This window comes from Sciurus carolinensis, chromosome 3 (assembly GCF_902686445.1).
Source record: "Sciurus carolinensis chromosome 3, mSciCar1.2, whole genome shotgun sequence".
Classification (NCBI taxonomy): domain Eukaryota; kingdom Metazoa; phylum Chordata; class Mammalia; order Rodentia; family Sciuridae; genus Sciurus; species Sciurus carolinensis.
Window position 1 is genome coordinate 178,694,578 of NC_062215.1, and position 20,570 is coordinate 178,715,147.

General features: G+C 57.9%; 1 protein-coding gene across 8 annotated transcripts in view; it reads left to right on the plus strand.

Moving 5' to 3' along the window:
- Nucleotides 1–20,570, plus strand: part of Agap1 (ArfGAP with GTPase domain, ankyrin repeat and PH domain 1) — a 480,841-nt gene that overhangs the window by 153,260 nt on the left and 307,011 nt on the right. For 4 of the 8 annotated variants that reach the window (XM_047543038.1, XM_047543033.1, XM_047543036.1 and 1 more), the window contains exons 2-4: nucleotides 1,105–1,163; nucleotides 5,636–5,723; nucleotides 6,396–6,407. In XM_047543038.1, coding sequence (XP_047398994.1) covers nucleotides 1,105–1,163; nucleotides 5,636–5,723; nucleotides 6,396–6,407 — 159 coding nt within the window. The remainder of the gene's footprint in view (nucleotides 1–1,104; nucleotides 1,164–5,635; nucleotides 5,724–6,395; nucleotides 6,408–20,570) is intronic. The other 4 variants (XM_047543039.1, XM_047543040.1, XM_047543041.1 and 1 more) reach the window with 1 other exon arrangement.

Below are 20,570 nucleotides of genomic sequence, written 5' to 3' on the forward strand. Positions count from 1 at the left end.
CCTGCTTCCTTGCAGGCCTCTGCCCACCCACCCACTGCCTGCTGGCCAGGCGCTCCATTGCCCACAACCCCTTGTCCCTGCTGTTGAGCTCAGCCTTGCAGCTCAGTGACCTTGACAGTCCTTGGTCTTCCCTGTCAGCCTGGTGTCTTCTCCAGGGTTCCTCCCGCGAGCAGGGTCTCCCTCCAGTGGACGTCCTGCCGCCTCAGCACTGGGGGCAGTGGCATCTGGTCTGTGGGGTGGTCACCCTCCCACTTTGCTGGCCTGCCTGGGCAGGCTGACACTGCCTTTCTCTCTGTCGTACCTGCAATGGGACCACCAGGCCAGGTGGACCGATTGCCTCCAGCCCACCACCCCCTCTGGGCACTGCGCGTCTGATTGAAATGGATGGCTTTTCTTGACCTTGAGGCATTCTGTGAAGGACTTGACTTCTTTTTGGACAGCGCAGGACAAGTCCCAGCATTAGGGAAGGCGTGTGGAGAGTGAGTCCCACTGAAAGATGGATTGTACCCTGCTGCCGCCTCCCCACTGTGCATGGCCCAGGGAGCCGCAGCGTGGGTGTGACCGTGGGGTCATGTTTACCACGGTACTGGTCAGTGGAGGGTGAGGGTCATCTGTATTGGGCGGGCCAGGTAAGGTCGCCCAAGTGAGCTGCCAGGGTAGGGGGCAAGCACCACTGCAAAGAGCCCCCCGGGCCAGGCACCCTCGTCTTCTGACACTTCTGAAGTGTCCTGTCCTGGCACAGAGTCTTCTAAGCCCCGGAGTGTTGCCTTTCTGCAGCATTGAGGCTTTTGCACTCTGACCAGCCTCCCTGAGGGGTCCCAGAAAATTGACCGTTTTAGTAGAAAGACTAAACCCCAAGTTGCCCGATGCAGGCCAGTCGCAGATGCCCCACGCTCAAGGCCCTCCGCAGCTGCGGGCTGGTGGGGCACCCGCTGATGGCTGGCTGAGCTGTGTGAGCGCGGGCAGGCCGTGGCTTCCCGGGTGGGAGTATCGTGGAGGGCTGGACTTCAGCCCCTCGCGTCCCTCTGGGGAAGCTGGCGTGCCAGGTCACCCAGGCGCACGGGAGGGAGCTGCAGCCTGACTTTGCCCTGTCCTCTCTTGCAGATGCCTTCGTGAACAGCCAGGAGTGGACACTGAGCCGATCGGTGCCAGAGCTCAAAGTGGTGAGTGGCCCCTTCTGGCTTCGGTGGTTTATTCCCAGAAGTCCGTGGGTGTGGGAGGGCCCGAGAGGCAGGGCGTGAGCCCACACAAACCGTGCGCAGGACCGGGACCCCTTGTGTGTTCTAACTGTCCCCAGCACAGCGTTGGTCCTACAGAGGACCTTCCGGAGACGCCTGTCCAGTGGGTGACACAGGGTGGCGATGTTGTCATGAGCAACTTTTTGAGAAGACGTGCCAGGGCTGGGGTGCAGCTCGGTGGTGGAGGACTCACTCAGCGTGCACGAGGCCCTGGTTCCATCCTGGTTGCTGCCGAGAACAGGGCCAAAGGGACTGACCAGTTTCGGATCTGCCCTGTTAAAGCAGCCAGAGATGGTGTGTCGCCGTGACGACACGTTCACTTGTCACGTTCCCGGTGGTGCACGTGGTTGTTGCTTTCAGTTCTGAGACAACATGGGAGACCCTGTTGTTCTCTCTGTCTCGCGTGTGAGGAAACAGGCTGGGGGTGAGCAGAGCTGACCTGGGGGCTGCCCTGCACAAGTGGGGGAGCTGGGGTTCGCAGTGGGGATTGCTGCCTCTGCCCAGCAGTGCCCGGTGGAATCTTCTGTGCCTGCCTGTGGAGGCAGCCTCCACCCCGGGGCCCTCGAGGATGGAAACGTGGTTGAGGAGCTCGTTTAGGCTTGGCTTATTTGGTTGAAGCAGCTGTATGTCTGTGGCAGCCGGCAGGTGGAGGGGTTTCCTTGGCCTGTCCTGATGGTTAAAGGTGGTGCAGGCTCCCAACATCGGGGATTCTTGCTACCGAAACGCCTATCTTCTGCTGGTGTTGCCAAAGCCTGTGGTTTTGTGCAGTCATGTGCTCGGATACAGGAGGCGACTGCACTGGAGGGCATCCAGGGGAGCTCACTCCCCAAATGAAGTTCAGCAGGCTGGCACGAGCTCACTGGGGTCATCACCATCTCACGATGAGTCCAGTTCAGCGGCCTGAGGAGGGGTGCTCGCCCCTGAACCGTGCATGGATGTGGGGACCCCGGCAGGGTTGCCAGCTTATGGTCGTGGGCCGGGCAGCTCGGCCTCTGAAGCCCCCTTTGTTGTGTGGCCACTCTGTGCCCACAGGGCTGCCATTGTTTCCTGCCTGTGTGCAGTGCCCCGGGACAGGTGGCCGTTAGGTCAGTGCCTGAGGAACCTGCTTCTCAGGCACAGCCGTGAGGTGACGTAATAGCAGGCCTCCCATGGACTATTGACGCCGGGTTTTGCAGCAAGTCTGAGAATCCGCCAGAGAACACGGTTCAGTGTCTGCTGCCTCTTCAGGGTGGTGGTACCACGCCTCAGGCTTTCTGGGGTTGTGTCCTAGTCAGATCCTCCATGACCAGTTGCTTCGGGGTGGTGGCTCAGTGCCAGGCGGTGCAGGCCTCATGCCCGCGGGGCGGGGCGGGGACGTCTGGCTGCAGAGGGCCTCCGTGGGCAGCTTGCCATTCCTGTTTCTATTTTCCTTGAACTCCCAACGGGGACTTTTGCTAAAATTGCCGTTTCCTTTTCAGCAATTCCACGTGTAGCTGGTGAGCGTGGGGCGCTAGGGAAGCAGTTCAGAGACCCCACGCCTCTCCTTCCTGCTGACAGGGAGGCGGGAGCAGGAGCGTGCAGGGTTAGGGTCTCGGCGCTGCTGCGTCCCGGGCACAGTGCTGCCATCCGCGGGCACCTCGCTGCTCCCCACAAAGCCCCTTGATCCAGATGGGCTTAATCCCTCCTCCCCTTTGACCTCCAGGGGCTGGGGCCATGCACCCTGTGTCCCTGACGAACACTTCCCCCCTTATTTCTTTCCACTGTCAACTGTTAGTTCACCCAGTGTATCAAATTAAAATAATGCTCACCACGGTCTGTGAGATGCCCGCAGCCATGAGAACCGAGGGAGGCACTGTCCTCCACACCCAGGGGTGGTGGGCGTCCCCTTCCCGGGGTGAGCGGGCTGCCCGTGAGCTCTCGGGAGGACGGGATGTTGCTGTGCAGAGGAGGCCCAGCCTGAACGACGCCTGATCTTGGAGCGTTTTCTTCCTCAGGGAAGAGAAACTAATCTTAATTAAAAATTTAATTCTGTGGCATACTGGTTTGGATTTTCTCAGCATGAAGCTGACAAGCAGCAGGTGCCCTTGAGCAAAAGAATAATTAATAGGTAGGTATTCTCAAATTACGGAGGCCCAAGGTAGAAGGAAGGCTCCGGCCAGCTGGAGGGAGGCGGCCCACGTGGGGTCTGCACACGTGCCCGGCTCTGAGCCTGGGTGTGAAGCTTCTCCTTGGCATTGGCCTCCGTGGGCCAGTGGGCTGGGCACTGCTGGGGGTGGGGTGCGGGGTGCTGCAGATGGGCCTCCCTGAAGCGCAGCTGGCACTCCCTCTGCTGGGGGCGCCGGAACTGTGGCGTGGACTTGGCCACAGCGTTCCGCACGGGGACCAAGGGAGCGCCAGGGACCCGCTGGGGCCTAGCTCCCTCTGCTGCCGGGGCAGAACACCATCAGCCAGTGGTGTTCACACCCCGGAGGAGGAAGTCCAGGACCAAGGGCGGTGGGTTCACGTTTGTGGGTGAGGTCATCTGGCTGTGTCCTCACATGGTAGGGCAGGCAGGCTCCCTGGACTCTTTAATGAGGACCCCAGTCTCGTCTGAGAGGCCCAGACCCCGATGTCTCCCATCAGCCCTGCCCCCCAACACCAGCGCCTGGAGTTCAGGGACCCAGGCTTTCAGACCACGGCAGCTTTCTCGGGGGAGGTGGTGCCTGAGCGGCCTGCCCACTATAGTGAGTAGGAGCGGGACCTACCAGGCTGAGGTGTGGCTGTAAGGGTGGGGCAGGGCCAGGCAGGCCATGGGCTCTTGAAAGGCCACCCTGACGCGTGGGCAGAGAGCGTGGGCGCGGGTGTCTGAGAGCTCCTGCAGCCACACATGCCAGCTCCGTTCTTTCCCTCCATGTGCTGGAGTCTCTGGCCCCCAGCCAGCCTCCCCTCGGGACAGGAAGGCCGAGGCTCCTGCAGGCAGCAGTGCCCGCCGCGTCCATGGTGGGTGCACACGAGGAGCTCCTGGGCTCAGTGGGAAACCCCTCTGGCAGCGGCACTGGGGCAGGAGCTGGTGGAATCGGTGTTGTAGGCGGAAGGCAGCCTGTGGCAGGTGCCGCAGTGGAGCCCTGGAGGGCATCGAGTGCGGGGCAGGTGGGTGACGTCACGGTCAGCTTCCCCGTGCCATCGAGTCCGTGCCCACGGTGGCTGGATGGAAGTGAGAAGGTGGAGCCTGACAGGGTGACGGCAGGGACGTGCCTGGCTGCGGGAGCCCAGTGGGCCTGTGTCAGGGCGGCGTCTCGAGGGTGCTGTCCTTAAAGAACAGGAGGTTCTTGAGCAGAAGATTGGGGTGCAGAAGAACCAGTCTTCCGATGGGCAGCTTCCGAGGGGACGAGGTCCCAGCTCAGGTGGGGGGCAAGAAGGGGACTTTCTGCAAGACCCACTGAGCCCAGGCCTGCTGTGCCTACAGGGAGGCAGCTGCGGCTGGCCTGCCAGGTGACTGCTGGACAGTGCCCTGTGTCACCCGGCCCCAGAGAGCTCCTAGCTTATCTGGTGCACACAGCTCGCTGCCTCTGCCACTGCCAGCTCTGTACCCTCCCTCAGCGTGTGCTCCTAGACACGCTCCTGCCTCTCTCCTTGGGCCCTACCTCGCCTCCCCACCCAGTCATGTCCCCCGTGGCTCTCCTGCTCTTCATCCCTGTCCCCAAAGGGTCCCAAGCTCATTCCTGCAGGATGGGGTGTGCCAGACAGACCCATCCCTGATTCTGCACGCCACCCTGTCGCCTTTCACCCGGGTTCCCCGTGTGACTTCGCAGCACCCTGTCCCCTCACCTGGACCCCCCATGACTCTGCGCAGCACCCTGTCCCCTCACCCGGACCCCCCTGTGACTCTGCGCAGCACCCTGTCCCCTCACCCGGACCCCCCTGTGTCTCTGCGCAGCACCCTGTTCCCTCACCCGGACCCCCCTGTGACTCTGCGCAGCACCCTGTTCCCTCACCCAGACCCCCCTGTGACTCTGCGCACCACCCTGTCCCCTCACCTGGACACCATGTAACCCTGCACACCACCACCTCCCCTCTCCCTGGGCCCCCTGGGTCTCTCCCCTCTGCCTGGGCCTCCTTGGTGTAGTGAGGCCCAGGACCTAGTGGATGACCGGGTGGGCAGTGTCCATGTTTCTGAGGAAGGCAGCACACTTCCTGGATGAGCGCTAGGCCCAATGTCATTCCCGCGCTGGGGACGCCCGACCCCGTGGAGGTGGAGCAGGCCCTGAGCGTCCCTAACAGAGCCCCAACTCCAGCAGGCAGCTGTGCCCACCCCTGGCCATGTAGCCAGCGTTGGTTGTGATTGTGTTGGGTCCCTGTGTGTTTTGACCTGTTCATAGAATGCCAAATAGAGCCGCTTAATTTAATGACCCCTAACGGTTGTCCATGTCTTGCTGCAGGGGATCGTGGGTAACCTGGCCAGCGGCAAGTCGGCCCTGGTGCACCGGTACCTGACCGGCACGTACGTCCAGGAGGAGTCTCCGGAAGGTATGCCGGTGGGCGGGTGGTCAGCTACAGGCCTTAGAGAGGCTAGGTCTTGACGTTTTTCTTTAGCATATTCTAAATCGCTGCTTTGATGTCTGGTGTCAGGAAACGTAGCCAGCAGTGCGAGTCCTCCCGCGTGCTCCTCCTCCCTAGGAGTTGTAGTCCCAGTTACATTCCCTCTGGCCTTCAGAGCGGTCCAGTAGAACCACAAGGAGCTGCGGAGTGTACTTCCTGCCTAGTGGTCCTGTCCTTTGAAGCGCTGGTCCAGTGTTCCTCCTCTAAGGCAGTTGGACACTTGTCCGCTCTGGATATGGAATCGAGGCACACTTTGACCGTGGTGCTGCTTAGCGCCCGTGCCAGCTCTACTAGCCGAGTTTTTCAGGTCGCCCCTCCGGCGTTGGAGCCCGTTTCTCCCTTTAGCCACTCAGCGGTCATTCTGCACCTGAGCGAGCTCTTTCTTGCCATAGGACGTTTTGCTTTTTCAGTCAAGACGTCCCGTTTGTTTCTGGCTTTAAATGCAGTGGCAGGGCAGGCGCCCCTTAGGCCCCGGCAGGGTGTAGTCTGCAGGCAGTTTCCTAGGTGATGTGTTCTCGCCCTGTAACCTTTTGACTCCAACTCTGAGACACTGAATTTCTGGTTCCTTCTTTTTCTCACTGGCTGTTCCGTTCTTTGCAGATGTGGATGCAGGTAACTGCACGTTTCCTCGCGGCAGCTTGTCTTGTGGGGAGCCGGAGAGCCCGACTGTGCTGTAGCGTTCCCTGCCCCTCGTCCTGTGTGCCGTCCTGTTGGTTCCATCTCACCTTCTCGCTAGTTGGCCATTCCACCTGTTCTGTCCCTAGCTGTGTTGCGAGCAGTAGTCGTCAGTAGCGTCACGTGTCCCTGTAACGCCTGAGCCAGCGTCAACTCATCCCGGGCTCCCCTGGGGCTTGGCCTGGAGCTCCGAGGCCTTGGGCAGGACTGGCCGTCCTGCTGGGAGCACCTCGTGGTGGTCACTCAGGAAGGCCTCCCTGAACCCTCCCTGCACAGTGAGGGCCTGGGAGGGTCAGAGGCTGGGAGCGAGGGCCGGTGCATGGCAGCACGTGAGGAGACACTTGGTAGCCCAGGAGAGAGAGCAGGTGCTTGGGAGGCGCAGGCCGGGAGGTGAGAACGGGTGGCACCCCACCCCGTCCGCTGGCTGCTGGGTGCTCCCGGGCCCAGGGGTTTTACTTGTTGCTCTGTGTCCAGGGAGAGCTCTGCAGAGCCTTCAGCTTGGCTTTCCACTTCTCGGGCCCTCGGTTGGTGCTGAGGGTCCGCGGCTGACCCCCTGGACGTGCAGGGAAGCTGCTGCAGCACCCCTTGCTCTCCAGATTCCAGTCTGGGTGACTGGAAGTCCAGGGTTCGCCCTGGTCTTGTTGACCTCACCCTGGCCTTGCTCAGACGTCTGCAGTCGCCTGCTCTGAGAGGGAGAGCCAGACCATGTCGCCACAGGTGCCTGCCCTGCCTTGACGTTAGGTCACCGTCCTTGCTCCCACCCCTCTCCTTCAGGGTGCTTAGTTTGTCCCAACATATTTGCGATCAGCTGTGATTTCTTTGCACTGCATAATGAGCCCTTGTGTTTTGATAAACAGGAGGCATTTCTTTTGAATGTGCATCAGAGTGAAAACTGTCCCCAGCCCATGGCTTGACATGGTCACCAACAGCTCCCCGTTTGTTGATTTCCAGGTGGCACCTGTCACACCACTGGAACTCCCCAGTGTCACCTGTGCTTTTAAACATGTTACTTTAAAGGGTAGGAGCATGTGAGGGGATGTCCCCTTCCTCATCGGGGCCCCACACCAAGGGCTCCTGGATCCAGGGCGAGGTCGTCTGTGATCTCTGCTTACACTCAGGAGCTTACCCTGGCCATCTGTCCATTTACCTTCTGACCTGGGGTCTGGGGGTGGTTCTGTGGGTGCTGAGAGCAGCACCACGCCCAGGTACACCCCCATATGGAGGCACAGGGCCTCCAGATGCTGAAAGAACTGGAAATACAGATGCCTGGCAGCCACCTAGCCCTGGTCAGTGCTGGAGCTGGGCACATGCTCCTGTCTGGAACCAGCAGGCAGCCATGCCTCGGCCTCTCCTAGTAGACAGGGACGGGACTTCAACTTCCTGTCTGTGTGGCCCATGAGTAGTGACAGTGCAGAGCTGGAACTGGCTTTTGGGAAGGAAAAGAGTGAGACAAACTTGATTTCCCCAGTCTTGCCGTACCTTCCACATCAGTAAGGAGCCTGTAGCTGGAAAGTGGTTTCAGTTCTTATCCAGGGAGTTAACGTAAGTCAATTGCCTATGCTCACTGAAAATAAGGAATTGCATAGACAGAATGTTCTGGATTGGGGATTTGATTTGCTGTGTTGTCACCCCTTGGTATGGAGCATCCTAGGGTGCTGGGAATTATCTCTGTGTGTGCAGTAACTAAGTCACCTATTACTTACCCCAAGGTAGATGCATTATGTGCCTGGCTGAGGCAGTGGGTTTAGAGCAAACTGTGTGACCCTTCCATTTCTTGGTGTTACTTTCTGAGTTTTCCTCTGTGTTGGTCCATTTTCCATTGCTGTAACAAAGTGCTTGTGGCTAGGTACTTTATAAAGAAAAGAGGTTTTTTAGCTCACTGTTAGGGAGCTCAAAGTCTTCTATCAAGTGGCCCCATTTATTTGACCTCATGGTTGATGGCACCATGGAGGGAGTCTGTAGTGGAGGGGTCACTTGGCGAGGCAGGAAGATGGAGATGGGAGAGGCCAGTCTTGCTCTTTTCCAACAGCCCTCTCTTGAGATCCACATTTTTCCCTTTGGAGGGCTGCAGACTGAGCCTCCAGGGCCTGGTTACCTGTGCTAGGCCCACCTCTCAGAGGTCCCCTGCCCCCAGCCTCCTACGCGGGAACCCCATGGGGACACACTCAGACCATGTTCAGGCCGCTGAGCTGCTTCGCTCTGAGGCTGGAGCAGTCAGTCTGCTCTGGCCAGAGGCGCTGTGCCGTTGGTGTGGCTGGTGGCCTGCCGGTCCCCGTCACCCCTTGGGTTCTCCCTGCGCCTCCTGCTGGCTCACAGTTGCTCCTCTGAGGTAATGAATGCGTTGCTGTCCTTTGCCGGGATTCTGACCTGCGCCTGGGATGTCCGGGTTGCTGGGAGGGGTGAGTGGGGGACCCGGCTGTCTGGGCAGAATCATGTCCAAGTCCCAGAGTGCCTTCCATCCCATCCATCGCCACTGGATCCCAGAGGGTGACGTCGTGTGGACTCGCAAGATTTAGTAACTTTAGAGAGACAGTTGAAACGAGAGAAGGTGTTAAGTATGTACCGTTCTAGCTAGTGATGCGACGCGACAGTGGTGTCTCAGTAGGGAGTCTGTGATTCCAAGGCAGGAGCTCAGAGCGGACAGCTTCTGTGTGGGGACTGTCCTTGGTGTGTCCCAGTGTGTGTAGCTCATGAGTGTGTCTCAGAGTCCTCGGGCCTCTGTAGCAGGCCACTCGCTGTGGGGTGAAGAGCCTCTATCAGTTCTCGAGGCCAGAAATCCAGAAACGGTGTCTTTGGGTCTGGGGATTCGAACCGTGGTCCTCGTGCATGCTAGGCGAGCGCTGTCCAAGAGGAGCTATCTCTCGAGCTCCCAGAATCGGTGTCTTGACAGATGATTCCTGAGGAGAGCCTGCCCCAGCCTCTCCCAGCTGCCGAAGCCCTGTGCCCAGGTGCTCCTGGGCTTGTGGCCGCCTCCAGCTGCTGCTGTCCTGTGTCCACATTGCCCTCGTAGGAGGCAGTGGTTGCCCTAGTCCAGTACGATCTCACATCTCGGGCTACAGAGACGGATCCAAGTGCTCCATCGCAGGGTTTGAGCGGGTCTCGGGGACAGTCTGTTATGCACACCTGTCAGCTGGGCAGGGACTCTGTTCTTGCTGGCTGCAGAACCTCTGAGGACGAGGACAGGATGCGCTTGCCTGTGACCTTCACACCTTGGAGGGGATTTCACCAACACACTCACTTCCTGGAAAGAGAGTGGGATGAGACCTTACCTTGGCCGCTGGTGCCCCGTTGGTGGCCACTGCTCTGCTTGGTGCCCATGGCAGCCATGCCACTCGCGGCCCCCTCCTGTGTGTGTGGTGTGTCCTGTGCACTTGCCTTCCCTGGAAGACCCGTGTGGCACCGCTCGGCTTTCAACTCTGCCTTCAAAACTCACAAGTCTGAAGGAGGAGAAGCGGCTCTCGGGTCAGTGGGAGCTGCCGGGAGCCTGGACCCACCCTGAGACATGTGACTCCTTGCTGGCAGAGACAGTTTCTTGCAGCGGACCTGAGGCCCTTTTCCCCAGGACAGCTCTCCTGGGGTCGGTTCTGTCCCCATCGTCCTGCAGGCCATACAGGGCAGCCCCCGAGGAAGGACCTGGGGCTGCAGAAGCTCCCAGTCTGCAGCTGCCTGGGTGGCGTGGCGTGTGACTCGGGGAAGGCGCCCCAGTGTTCCAAGAGTAGACTGCACCGCCAGTGGGCTGCATGGGTCAGTGGTGACCACTTAAAGAGAGGCGTAGGCCTTCCTGGAACACGTTAACTGCCTAACGCTTCGCCGAACCTCAAGCCGTCAGTGCGTTAGAACGGCCAGGTTGGAGCGGGGGCAACAGGGCTTCAGCCGTGCTGGTGCTGAGGACGCGAGCGGCTGGCACAGCCCTGCAGGGCTCCCCGCTAGCGGTAGCTCTCGTCAGAAATGCATCCACGAAGACAGGCGGGAGCCCAGCACCTCGGTGAAAAGTCATCGGGCAAACTCTGTGGCATAGGAAACGGAAGGTCCTGTGTTTGTGCTGCAGCAGTCTCGGGGCTCCGTGCCAGTTCTGCTGGCAACCAGGTGCCCACGTGGGGCTGGGGAAGAAGGGCCTGGGTGCCCTAGAGCGGGGGACACTCTACTTCACGAAGGAGTCTACGTGCTAGTCCCAGCAACTCGGAGGTGGCAGTGTGGCCCCCAGACTGCCCACGGGTGCTGTGCTCCACCGGACCTCTGTCCGTGCACTTGCCAAGCCTGGGGCACCTTCAAACTGGTGACTGTGCTGTGAAGTCCTGGTGGAGTCCTTGGGTCAGAGACTGGAGCCCAGGTGACAGGAGAGGGTGACGGAGTCGGTGCCTCTGAGGAAGAGGTCTGTTGGACGGTGACTGCAGGAGACTGAGTGGCTGCTGGGACGCCCGGCAGACCCGATCTGGGTCTCACTGAAGCCCGTGGAGTCAAAAATCAGAAGAGTCTCCGGACAAAGCTACGCTGCTTGCCAGGCCTTCTTGTCATCCCAGGTGGAGAGTGAACCCCCTCCCGGGGGGAAGGTGGCTGAGGGGGTCAGAGGGGGCGGGGCGCACCTGCCTCAGGGCCAGCCACTGTGGCTGCACACGGGGATTGGCAGAGGGCTGCAGCCAGGCAGGACATGGGGCAGCTGGCCTCTTCGAGGTCCTCACGAGCTAGTCCGTCGAGGACCCATTCCTTCTGAAGCTTTTGTTTCTTGTTAGCTGTTACCCAGCTCAGATTCTGGGTTGTCACGGCCCTGGCACCAGCAGGGGCCTGGCAGGAGCCTGTAGGGGAGACCTGCCCCTTCCCTGCAGGCTGGTCTCTGCGCAGTCCTGGTCTCCCCGGCAGTGACTGCACAGGGGGACCGCCCCACACACGCAGCAGAGCCTGGAGCCCTGGACCTGCTCCTCCCCTGCCCCAGAAGCGGGGAACATCCACAGATCCCTGGGGCTGGCCCTGCATCCTGCGTTTTTCCAACAGAATAGGCAAGGGAGCCGGAGGACTCCAGGTGACTGAATTCAAGGCAGATCCTCCAGCAGGGAGCTCGGAGCTGGAACGAGGACGGCAGGGCCCCCAAGTGGAACCGGGGCCCGGTGTCCCCTGTGTAAAGAGAAGAGTCTGAAGTGAGAGGTGGAAGAGCCCGCATGGCTCCGGTTAGGAGAGCGTTAGGAGAAAATGAGAGAGCGGTTCCCCCTCGAGGTAAGGACTGACCTCGCGGTCTCCTCGGCGCCCGCCCGTCCCCTCAGGTGACAGATCTGTGGGCACTCCAGGCCCTTCTGGAAGATGCACGGAATCCACATGCGGCCTGCACACATTCCTCTGCATGCTTGGAATCATCTCTGGGTTTCTCATGGGAACTAAAGCGTAAGCGCAGTGCAGACAGTGGGTGTACCGTACTGTTTGTTGAGCAGTGACGAGAAAGAGTCCCCGCGTGTTCAGGACAGACGCAGTTCTTGTTTTTGTTTTTTTATATTTTCGATCCCTGGTTGGTTGGGGCTGCTGGAGCTGTGGCAGGGGAGGCGGCACGTGAGGACAGAGGTGAGGGAGCCTGTACCTGAGCTGGGCCTGGACTCCGGGCCACGGGTCATCGGAGGGTCCCGTGGCTGTCTGATCTGTGCCCAGGTATGGGGAAGGTGCTTCTCCATCTGTTTAGCTGAGACCATTCGGGGTTGGAAAAGCCGGGCTGTTCTCTGCGAGCCTCCCGAGTTCCCGTCCCGGGAAGACCTGGGATACACAGCGTCCCCTGTACTGCTCTGTGCCCAGTGACCCGGGAGGGAGCGGTGCTGAGGAGAGAGCGGGCAGGTGCTGGCCCTGACCCCACGCGCCGCCAAGACCGGGCCCGCCTGTGTGTTCCCCACGGACTGCGGCCTGACTGGCTCGGCCTCTTGCTGGCCTGAGCGTGGCAGTCACCACTCTCCTGAGTGCCGGCCACCTCCCCTCAGCCTCAGGGCTGCTGTAGGGACCGAGCAGGGCAGTGGGGGCGAGATGGCTGCGGGCTTAGCCAGTGGTAGCCTTGAAAGTGCCTTGTGGCCTGTCACCCGCGGGTGCGCAGAGTCCTGCCTGCGTCTGTCGGGTCCTCTGCCAGGTCCCTCTGCATTTGGGGGCCTGCTTCTGGACCTCTGCCCCAGGGCCTCTGTATGCCTGCAGCCCCTCCCCTCAGCAGGGGTCCTCCCCTGCCCCCAGGAGAGCTCCCACCCCTGAGCGCGGAGCCCAGGCTAGTCTCCTGGGACCCCATTGTCCTCCAGTGTGGACAGAGTCTGAAGTGGCCGACACCCTTGGGGCCTCTCCAGACCGGGCTGCGTTCTGGGGTCCTTTCCACACCTGTGGCGTAGGGAGCTGCCGGAGCTCCCCACGCAGGCAGGGCCGGCTTCCCGGGGAAAGTCTCTGGACGCAGGGCTGGTGGGCACAGGGGAGCCAGCGTGGAGAGGCGGCTGTGTTGGTGGAGAGTGACCGTCCTGGGGACTCTGCTGCTATGTGATCCTGGGTGCTTTCTCTCAGCTGCCAGTGCCACATGCCGTAGGAGGAACGTTTTGGAGGTGGCTTGGTCCTGGCTTTGGGGCGGGTGGGCTGCTCTCAAGCCTGCGTCTCCTGTGTCAACCCCGCCAGTTCCCTCAGGATCCTGGCGGTAATTGTTTCCTCACAGATGTGTCCAGTGTCAGGGCAGTGAACATGTTCTCAGAAGTGCACGGGTCTCGGATGTTTTGTTAATGGATGTTTACTCAGTCTCCTAGAAACAATCCTGCGGTAAACCCCAGCCCAGCTTCTGAGACACTGATGCATTTGAGCTGTCAGCTCCAAAACCCTTTCCAAGTCCAATAAACTTGAAAAAAAATGTTGTCAGCTGCCTCTGCTCCACAGATGTTAGGGCTTATTTCTAAAACTGTTCTTGGGTCCTGTTTAATGTTCCAGAGCGTGTGTGGTGGGGGGCGGATGGGGGCGTCCCGTACAACGCTGGCTTGTAGTTGTTTTGAAATCTAGCCATTGAAATTCTTGAACATGAGTTTTACCATGTTACTTGCACCCAAGTAAGTGATTGTAAGTGCCTGGTGATTTTTTAATGAGAATTATCTGTGAGCCTTCAGATCGCCAGCCGCAGTGGGTGGGGTTGGTAGAGGCAGCGCAAGACAGTTCAGCGTCTTGTGCAGTTTCTGCAGGTACGAGCCAGTCTTGCCATTTGCCTCCTCACGCCCTCCTCTACGGAGCAGTCTGCAGCTCTGCCTCCCTGGCACGGAAGCCAGGCGAGGGCCAGGTGATTGCCCGCGTCGGGCAACAGGCACTGTGGTTACCACTAGAAAAGTGGTTGAAGAGAAGCATGTTCTGTTTCATTTTGAATAAGAGGGAAAGACTGTAAAACCCGGAGAAGGAGGTCGTCATGTTTTTGGCATTGACTCTTCTGGCAGGACAAAGTGTGTTCTTCAGTTGGTTGTTTGGAACTCCACAACATCGTTCCATATTTTTATCATCAATTCAATGAGAAATCAAGGCCTTACTGAAGTCGGAGCACAGGGCCTGCAGTTAGCAAGTACCATGGAGAAGAGATTTCTGGATAAATAACCAGTGCAAGGCAGTGATTCACACCTGGTCTAACCAGAGCCCGTGAGCTCTGCAGCGTCTGCCAGGAGGAGTCTGACTCCTCAAGGCAGCCTCAAGTGCCCTTCACGCCACTGGATGCCTAGAGCCCAGAGAGAGAAGACCTGCAGTGGACACACCTGTTGGTTCCCTCGGAACCTCCCGAGCAGAAGTTCTAACAAGACATTGGTCAGCGGGAGAGAGGAGGTGGGTCTGGTTCCACACTTGCAAACACAAGTCCCTTTTCCTGAGCGCTCGCCCCCCAGGCGTTCCAGAGCTGCTCGCGCATCGCCTTGGTTTGCAGGCCAGCAGCACTGGAGTTGCCAACCTGAACTGCCCCCCCGGCACTTTCTCCTGGGTCAGTTGCTTGTGTCTCCTCCGGCCCTTGACTTGACAGTGCTGTCAAGCTGATAGCCCATCTCCAGTCCCAGGGAGCTGGATGGCCACAGACCAGCCCACCGCTCTCCAGGCAGCAGCCTGCTCTGGTTTGGGAGCCACCCGGGCCAGTTCCCTGTAGTGGTCTGCATGATCGGGTGTAAGGGATAGGTGAACAGCTTATGGTACTGGGCAGGAAAGGGGCGGAGGTGTGGTGGCAGACTTACCAAATTGCATATGTAGCAGCCAGGTTGGTAGATCCTGGATCCAGTTAGGTTCCTGAGGAGCCTCTCTCCATTTCTTGCAACTGTTGGGCTTAATGCCCCTGGTTGGTGCCCCGGCTGGTGGCACACACTAGTGCCTCTGTGACCATGTGATCCCTGGTGCTCACACCTGGTGGGAAGGAAAGTTGAATGTTTTTCTCAGTAGCTCCTGCAGAAGATCCAGGGTCAGCTGTGATTGGCCTCAGTTGTATCCCATGCTTTTCCCTGAACCAGTCAATGTTGTTAGGATCCGAGGAGGCATTCTGATTGGCCATTCCCTTAGGGTCAGTGAGGTCAGCCACCTTGAACTGACAAGTGGGGCAGGGGTATTATAGAAGAGGGTTGGAAGAAGGTGGCCCCTGTGGAAAAAGGTGGGAGGCAGATCCAGATCCTGTGTCCACATGTGGCAAGTCTCCCTTTCAAGCATTAGCTGACAGGTGTCACGTGATGCAGCCTTTCCTGCTGATGGACATGTCGCAGTCGTGTTACGCTGGATTTGCTTGGTCCTTGGACCGTTCCAGGCGGCATTTCCTTCTCTGTCCTCAAGGGCAGGAAGCACTGTCAGTGGGCCGTTGGGTGGTGTCTGGATCCTAACGCGTGGGCCCGCAAAGCTTTTCTCCTGCATCACCCATACATGGCTTTACCCACCACCTCCTCCCCGCCCTGCAAGCTTGCTGGCCCAGCAGAGGGGAGACCAGAGAATGCCTCTGCTGATCATAACCTGCACATACCCATTCCTTATCTTGGTCAGTCTGACTCGGGGTGGAGAGGTTTCCCATGGGAGGTAGTGTGGAGAGAGGAGATGCTGGACTGAGACCAGCCTCAGGGCAAGCGGAAGGGTAAGACGGGTGGAGGGCTCCCCAAGCTGCAGGGCTGTGGGTCTGGTAGCGAGATTCACGTTTCACATGGGGCTAGGAATTACTTGGACTATAGGAATGTGCATCCCAGTTCTGATGGTTAGGGGTGAATTGCCAGGAGTTTCCTGACGAAAGTGCTGAGTCCTGTGGGAAGCACCTGCATGAGCAGTGAGAGCCACTTTCATCCTGGCTCAAGGACACTCCAGACAGCAGGACTCAGAGGCAGCGGTGCGAATTAGGACAGGAGCCAGAAAGAACTCTGTGGCAGAATCTGACTGTGGTGATGTGGCCCAAGCTCTCCCCTCCAGTGCGCATCTTCCCGAGGCCTTGGCTGCTTGGCCTGAGAGCTGAGGCTTTGATGGATACCCGCCACAGATCTGCGAAGGACTGAGCCAGCTGGGTGTGTCTGGGGGACGGCGGGGGTGGTGGTGGTGGTGGTTATATCTTAGTACAGATTAAACCACAGGCAGCTGCCAGTAAAAGTTGACAGTTTCATATGATCCAAATACTTAAGCGTAATAAATTCATCTGATTGGCGCAGACCAGAAATGGAAAGCAGATTCAACTTGGTCTGTTCCTTTCTGCATCCTTGGCTTCCAGCACCTGCATGTTAGGGAGGATGTGGAGGTAGGATGGAGGTTCCGGAGGACCACTCCTGGTGTGTCCAGCGTCTAGGACCCGGTGGTGGTCTGTTCATGCAGCCCTGTGGGCAGCTCGTGTGGTCAACATTTGCTCTTTTCTGAGCCCCTGTCTTATTGTTCGGATTATGGAGAAACAAAAAAGTGACCATGACAGACAACAAGACGCAAGCCCAGGAGTTGTTCCTTGAGCCAGAGGAGGGAGCCAGCTGTGCCGCAGGGGGAGTTGTCGCGTGCCCAGAGGGACCAACTGTGATGATCTCACTTCCATAGGCCTGGAGGAAGGGGTGGGCCAAGGTGGCTCGAAGAAGTGGACTCGAGCCTGGGCAGGACCCGGGATGCAGGAAGAGCGCTTTCAGCCCAGGTGTGGGGCGACCGCGTCCTCTGGAAGTGGAAGAGGCCCCCTGTGCGGGTCTTTACTGCAGCGGTGACGGAGAAGCTGGGAGAGGCAGCCCAGGAGAGGGAGTGGGACGGCAGGCAGGGGCCTGGCCGCCATCGCACTCATGCTGGCTCTGAGACTTCAGAGGACGAGCAGGAGCAACCTCTAGACGCCCGGCCTCAGAACTGACTCAGATGATGTTAGGGACGAGCTGCTGGTGCCTGGCTCCCAGAATCCTCTGCACCCAACTCTCCTGCCCCATCAGGAGCCATCCGAGATAATGGCTTAAGGGTGTGTTCTGTCCAGGGCCATGTGTCCTGCAGTGCACTCTGACTCAGGGAGGGTGCTCGGCCTCTGGGTATGTCGGCACAGGCGGCAGATGCTGCTTGTTCCAACACATTCCTGGAGGATCACAGGGCCTGGCAGGGGTGAGATCAGCCTGAGCTCCAGGGCCCTCTGTCCCCATGCGGATGTTGCAGGGGTGTCTGGTCTGCACCTGCTCTGAGTGGTAGGCCAGATGGGCTCTTGTGCTCCCCAGCAGACAGTGCCGGTCCTAGATGTGCCCTGAAGGAAGGACAGAGGCCCGGAGACAAAAACTGGTTGGGCTCCTTCTAGTAAAGTGATTACAGTCTTGACAGGATTGTAACACGATTTCCCAGAGAGCGTGGAGAAAACGGAATATGACCACCAGCAAAAGAAGTATCAAGGCAAGGACTGGGGTAGCTCCATGGTTAGGCCCTGACCTTCCCCAGCACCCACAAAAAGAAAAGCCCAAGGACAGAACCCACGAGGGAACACCTTGGCTGGAGTTGTTACTGCCTGAGAGCAAGAAGGGGTTTTATAGGTTTTAAAAAGAAGTCGTAAAAACGGAATTAAGCAGGATGCAACCTGCAGTGCCTGTCGCGTTGGCCCTCTGGCCGCTTCCAGAGGTAGCTTCTAACCCTCTTCTCAGAACAGTTGTGTGACCCTCAATGACAGACAGGATGGGGTCTGAGGAATGAAATGCCACTATGCAGTGTGTGGCTGTACAGCAACCTAGGGGGACATTTGCTTCACGTAGCCTGATGCCTTCTTTATATTCAGAGAGTCACATGCGTACAAACTACTGTAAGCTGGTCTTTTACGTGTTCAATTCCAGAGTTGCACATTCAGACACAGGGTTGATGTAACATGTTGTCTCTTAACATGAAGTCATTTTTCCATGGCAAGCACTGGCCTAGATCAGTGTGTCCTGAAGGGTAGGACCTGTTGGCCCTGTTGTTGGAGCTGGGTAGCGACCCGGGTGTTGCCCCTCTGCGCTGCCCCTGTGGACCCACATGCTGGCACTGTGGGACCATAATTCGGGCTTGGCACCCTTACTCAGGGAAGAGGAAGGCTGCTTCTCTGCATCCACCGTGGTCTTGGATTGACTTATTTTAAAATATTTAATTGTGCAAAATATTACAAACGAAGCAACCAACCAGGAGTGCCACTTCTCCTGAAGAACCAGGGTGCAGGGCAGACATACTCAGCCGACCCCACGAGCCCTTTACGGAGCTGTTGTGGACCCTGAGCGTCAGCCGCCCCGGGAAGCGGTGGTGCTGGAAGATTTCCCATGAGCAGTTTGCTTCTCCTGTTGTAAGTTAGATCTGACGGGAGGGCTCCATCACTGACTGAAAGCCAGCCCAGGCCCCCTTGGCCTGATGCCCAGGCCCAGGCTGAGCCTGCTGGCCTCCCTGTCCATCTGCCTGGTCTTCTGACCTCAAGTGTGGCCCTTTTCCTCGTCTCTGCTCCCTTGCCAAGCTCGGCCAGGGCAGAGGCCCTGCTGCAGTCTGCGCTCCCAGCCCTGACCTGGTGTCCGGTACGGTGTGGGGCTTGAGAGTGTGCGCTCCAGACGCCAGAACTCCTGTGGCTGCCACAGGTGGAGGGGAGAAGCAGCCACGGACCGAAACAGGGTGGATGGAAGGAGTTGCGTGGAGTCCTCTAGCCAGAGACCGGTGAGACCAAAGCGTGCTGTTGGTTGAAGACACAGCAGGTTATTCCCCTTTATCTCTTACTTGCCTGGAAGCTTTGGTCTGAGTTGGAAACATGCTCCCCACTTGGATAAGTACTGAGACTGCTGCTGGAGACTTCTAGAATCTTTTCCCAAAGCCATTTGAGAAGCACTTGTCCAGGACTTGCTGACTTCATAAGCTGTTTTGAGCTGAGGGTGAAGAGGAGGCGTCCTGATCTCCAGAAGGCGTGCGGTGAACACCAGTCCTGGGAAAGACTGGTTCGACTGTGGGAACTGGAGAGCAAAACACCCGTCTTTCATTATCCGCAACAATTCTGCAGTCTCGCTTCTTCCTTTTTGTTTTATGTCCTGGGAAACTGTGTGTGTGCGTGCCTGTTTCTCTGTTTGGAAACGACCTCGTCATTGTGAAGTTGCCATGACGAGTTGATTCTCTTGAGCCACTTTCGTAGAGGTCAGGAGCCGCCAGCCCCTGTGCACTCCTCGCCGTGGCTGGACAGGCAGCGGCTGTTACCACCTGTGCTTTCCCCTCAGGAAACCGGGATTCCAGAAGCCATGACAGCCCTCAGGGATCTCCCAGCTGCAAGTGTGTTCTGAGACGGACCCTTAGAAGGCAGCTTGAGGTCTGTCGTCTCACCCATTTTGAGGACCAGCAAACGGGCCCGGGGATTCAGCAGGTCATCAGCTCGCTGTGCATTCTGGGGTGAGCCGGCCACAGCTGGATGCAGGACCCCAGATGCCCTGAGTTTGGGCAGAAGTGTGCCTTTCGTGAAGCTTTGGGAGTTAGAGTCTCTTCCAGTGGCAGCTTTACAGGAGGGTCCCAGTGTGCAGCAGGGGCAACTGAGTGGGCCTGGGTGCTCTGAGTTAAGGAGGCCTTGCTTTATCCTCCCAGGGACTGGACACAGGCTGGACTCTAATGGGCCATAGCCCAGGTCTCCAGCCCAAGGAGGTGTGTGGTTTTGCACATACGGGCTTTTCCCTCAGGGGCTGTTCCTCCTGTGGCCAGGGCCTCAGTTTCAAAGTGAAGTCCTGCTTTAGACTCTTGACCACCTTCCTCCCAGGGTCCCTAACGATGCCAGCTCAGTTCTTTCTCCACAGTGTCTTGATATTGTGCAGCAGGGCTGGGAGCTCGTTTTGCTGGGAGGATGTGCTGACAGCACGTTTGGATGGTGTATTTTGGGGGGGTCACTGATGAAACTCGGTGCTGCCTCTGTTGACAGTTGGATGCCCTGGATATTGATGGTGGAGACCTGCAAAGATCACCCTAAACCAACTGACCAAAGTCTTCAGATTTTAGTTTTTAAAAGTTGTTATTTGGAGACGAGAGCTCTTAGTGGGTTTTGTGTGTGTTTTTGCTAATTGATGTTTTAACCCAGAGCTCTTGGAAACTGAGATGTAAGGAAATTGAATTCAGCTATTGGGTGAGAAACCATCTCTGGGAACATTAGTTTTCCTGCTTCTTTTTGAGCAGCAACATCATATTTTTAAAAGACACTTAAAGTAGCTCTCTAGTACCTAAGAGTTTTCATTAATAAAAATTGAAGATTCATCTGATAAATTTTTGACTCCTTGTTATTGAAGACAATACAACTCTTTTCAAGGACACAAAGTAGAACCTGAGACTCTCCACGTTTCGGTTTCCCATCTGCCTTTTCATCCAATTAATTTTAACTTTGTTTACTTGGTGTCGAGAATCTTGAGCTCCTCAAGCAAGTGGCCCCGTTTTTCTTAAACCTATCAACTACTTGCAACTTCAAAGTACTCTTCAATTAAACAAATCCATAAGTGTTGACGTGCAAGGAAGAGTGGGACTTCCAAATACCAAGTTCAATCAGGAGAAGCAACTGAGATGTTTCAGATAGAAGCCTCCCACCTGGAGGTAAGCATTAGAGCCAAGCTCAGAACTCTACCTGATTTAGGTCACACCAGACAACTGGTGTGTCCCTCGTGAGAAGGCGGGCTGGCTCCCGCACACGTGCAGAGTTTTCAGGTGCACCCCAATGAGGAGAAGGGTTTTCAA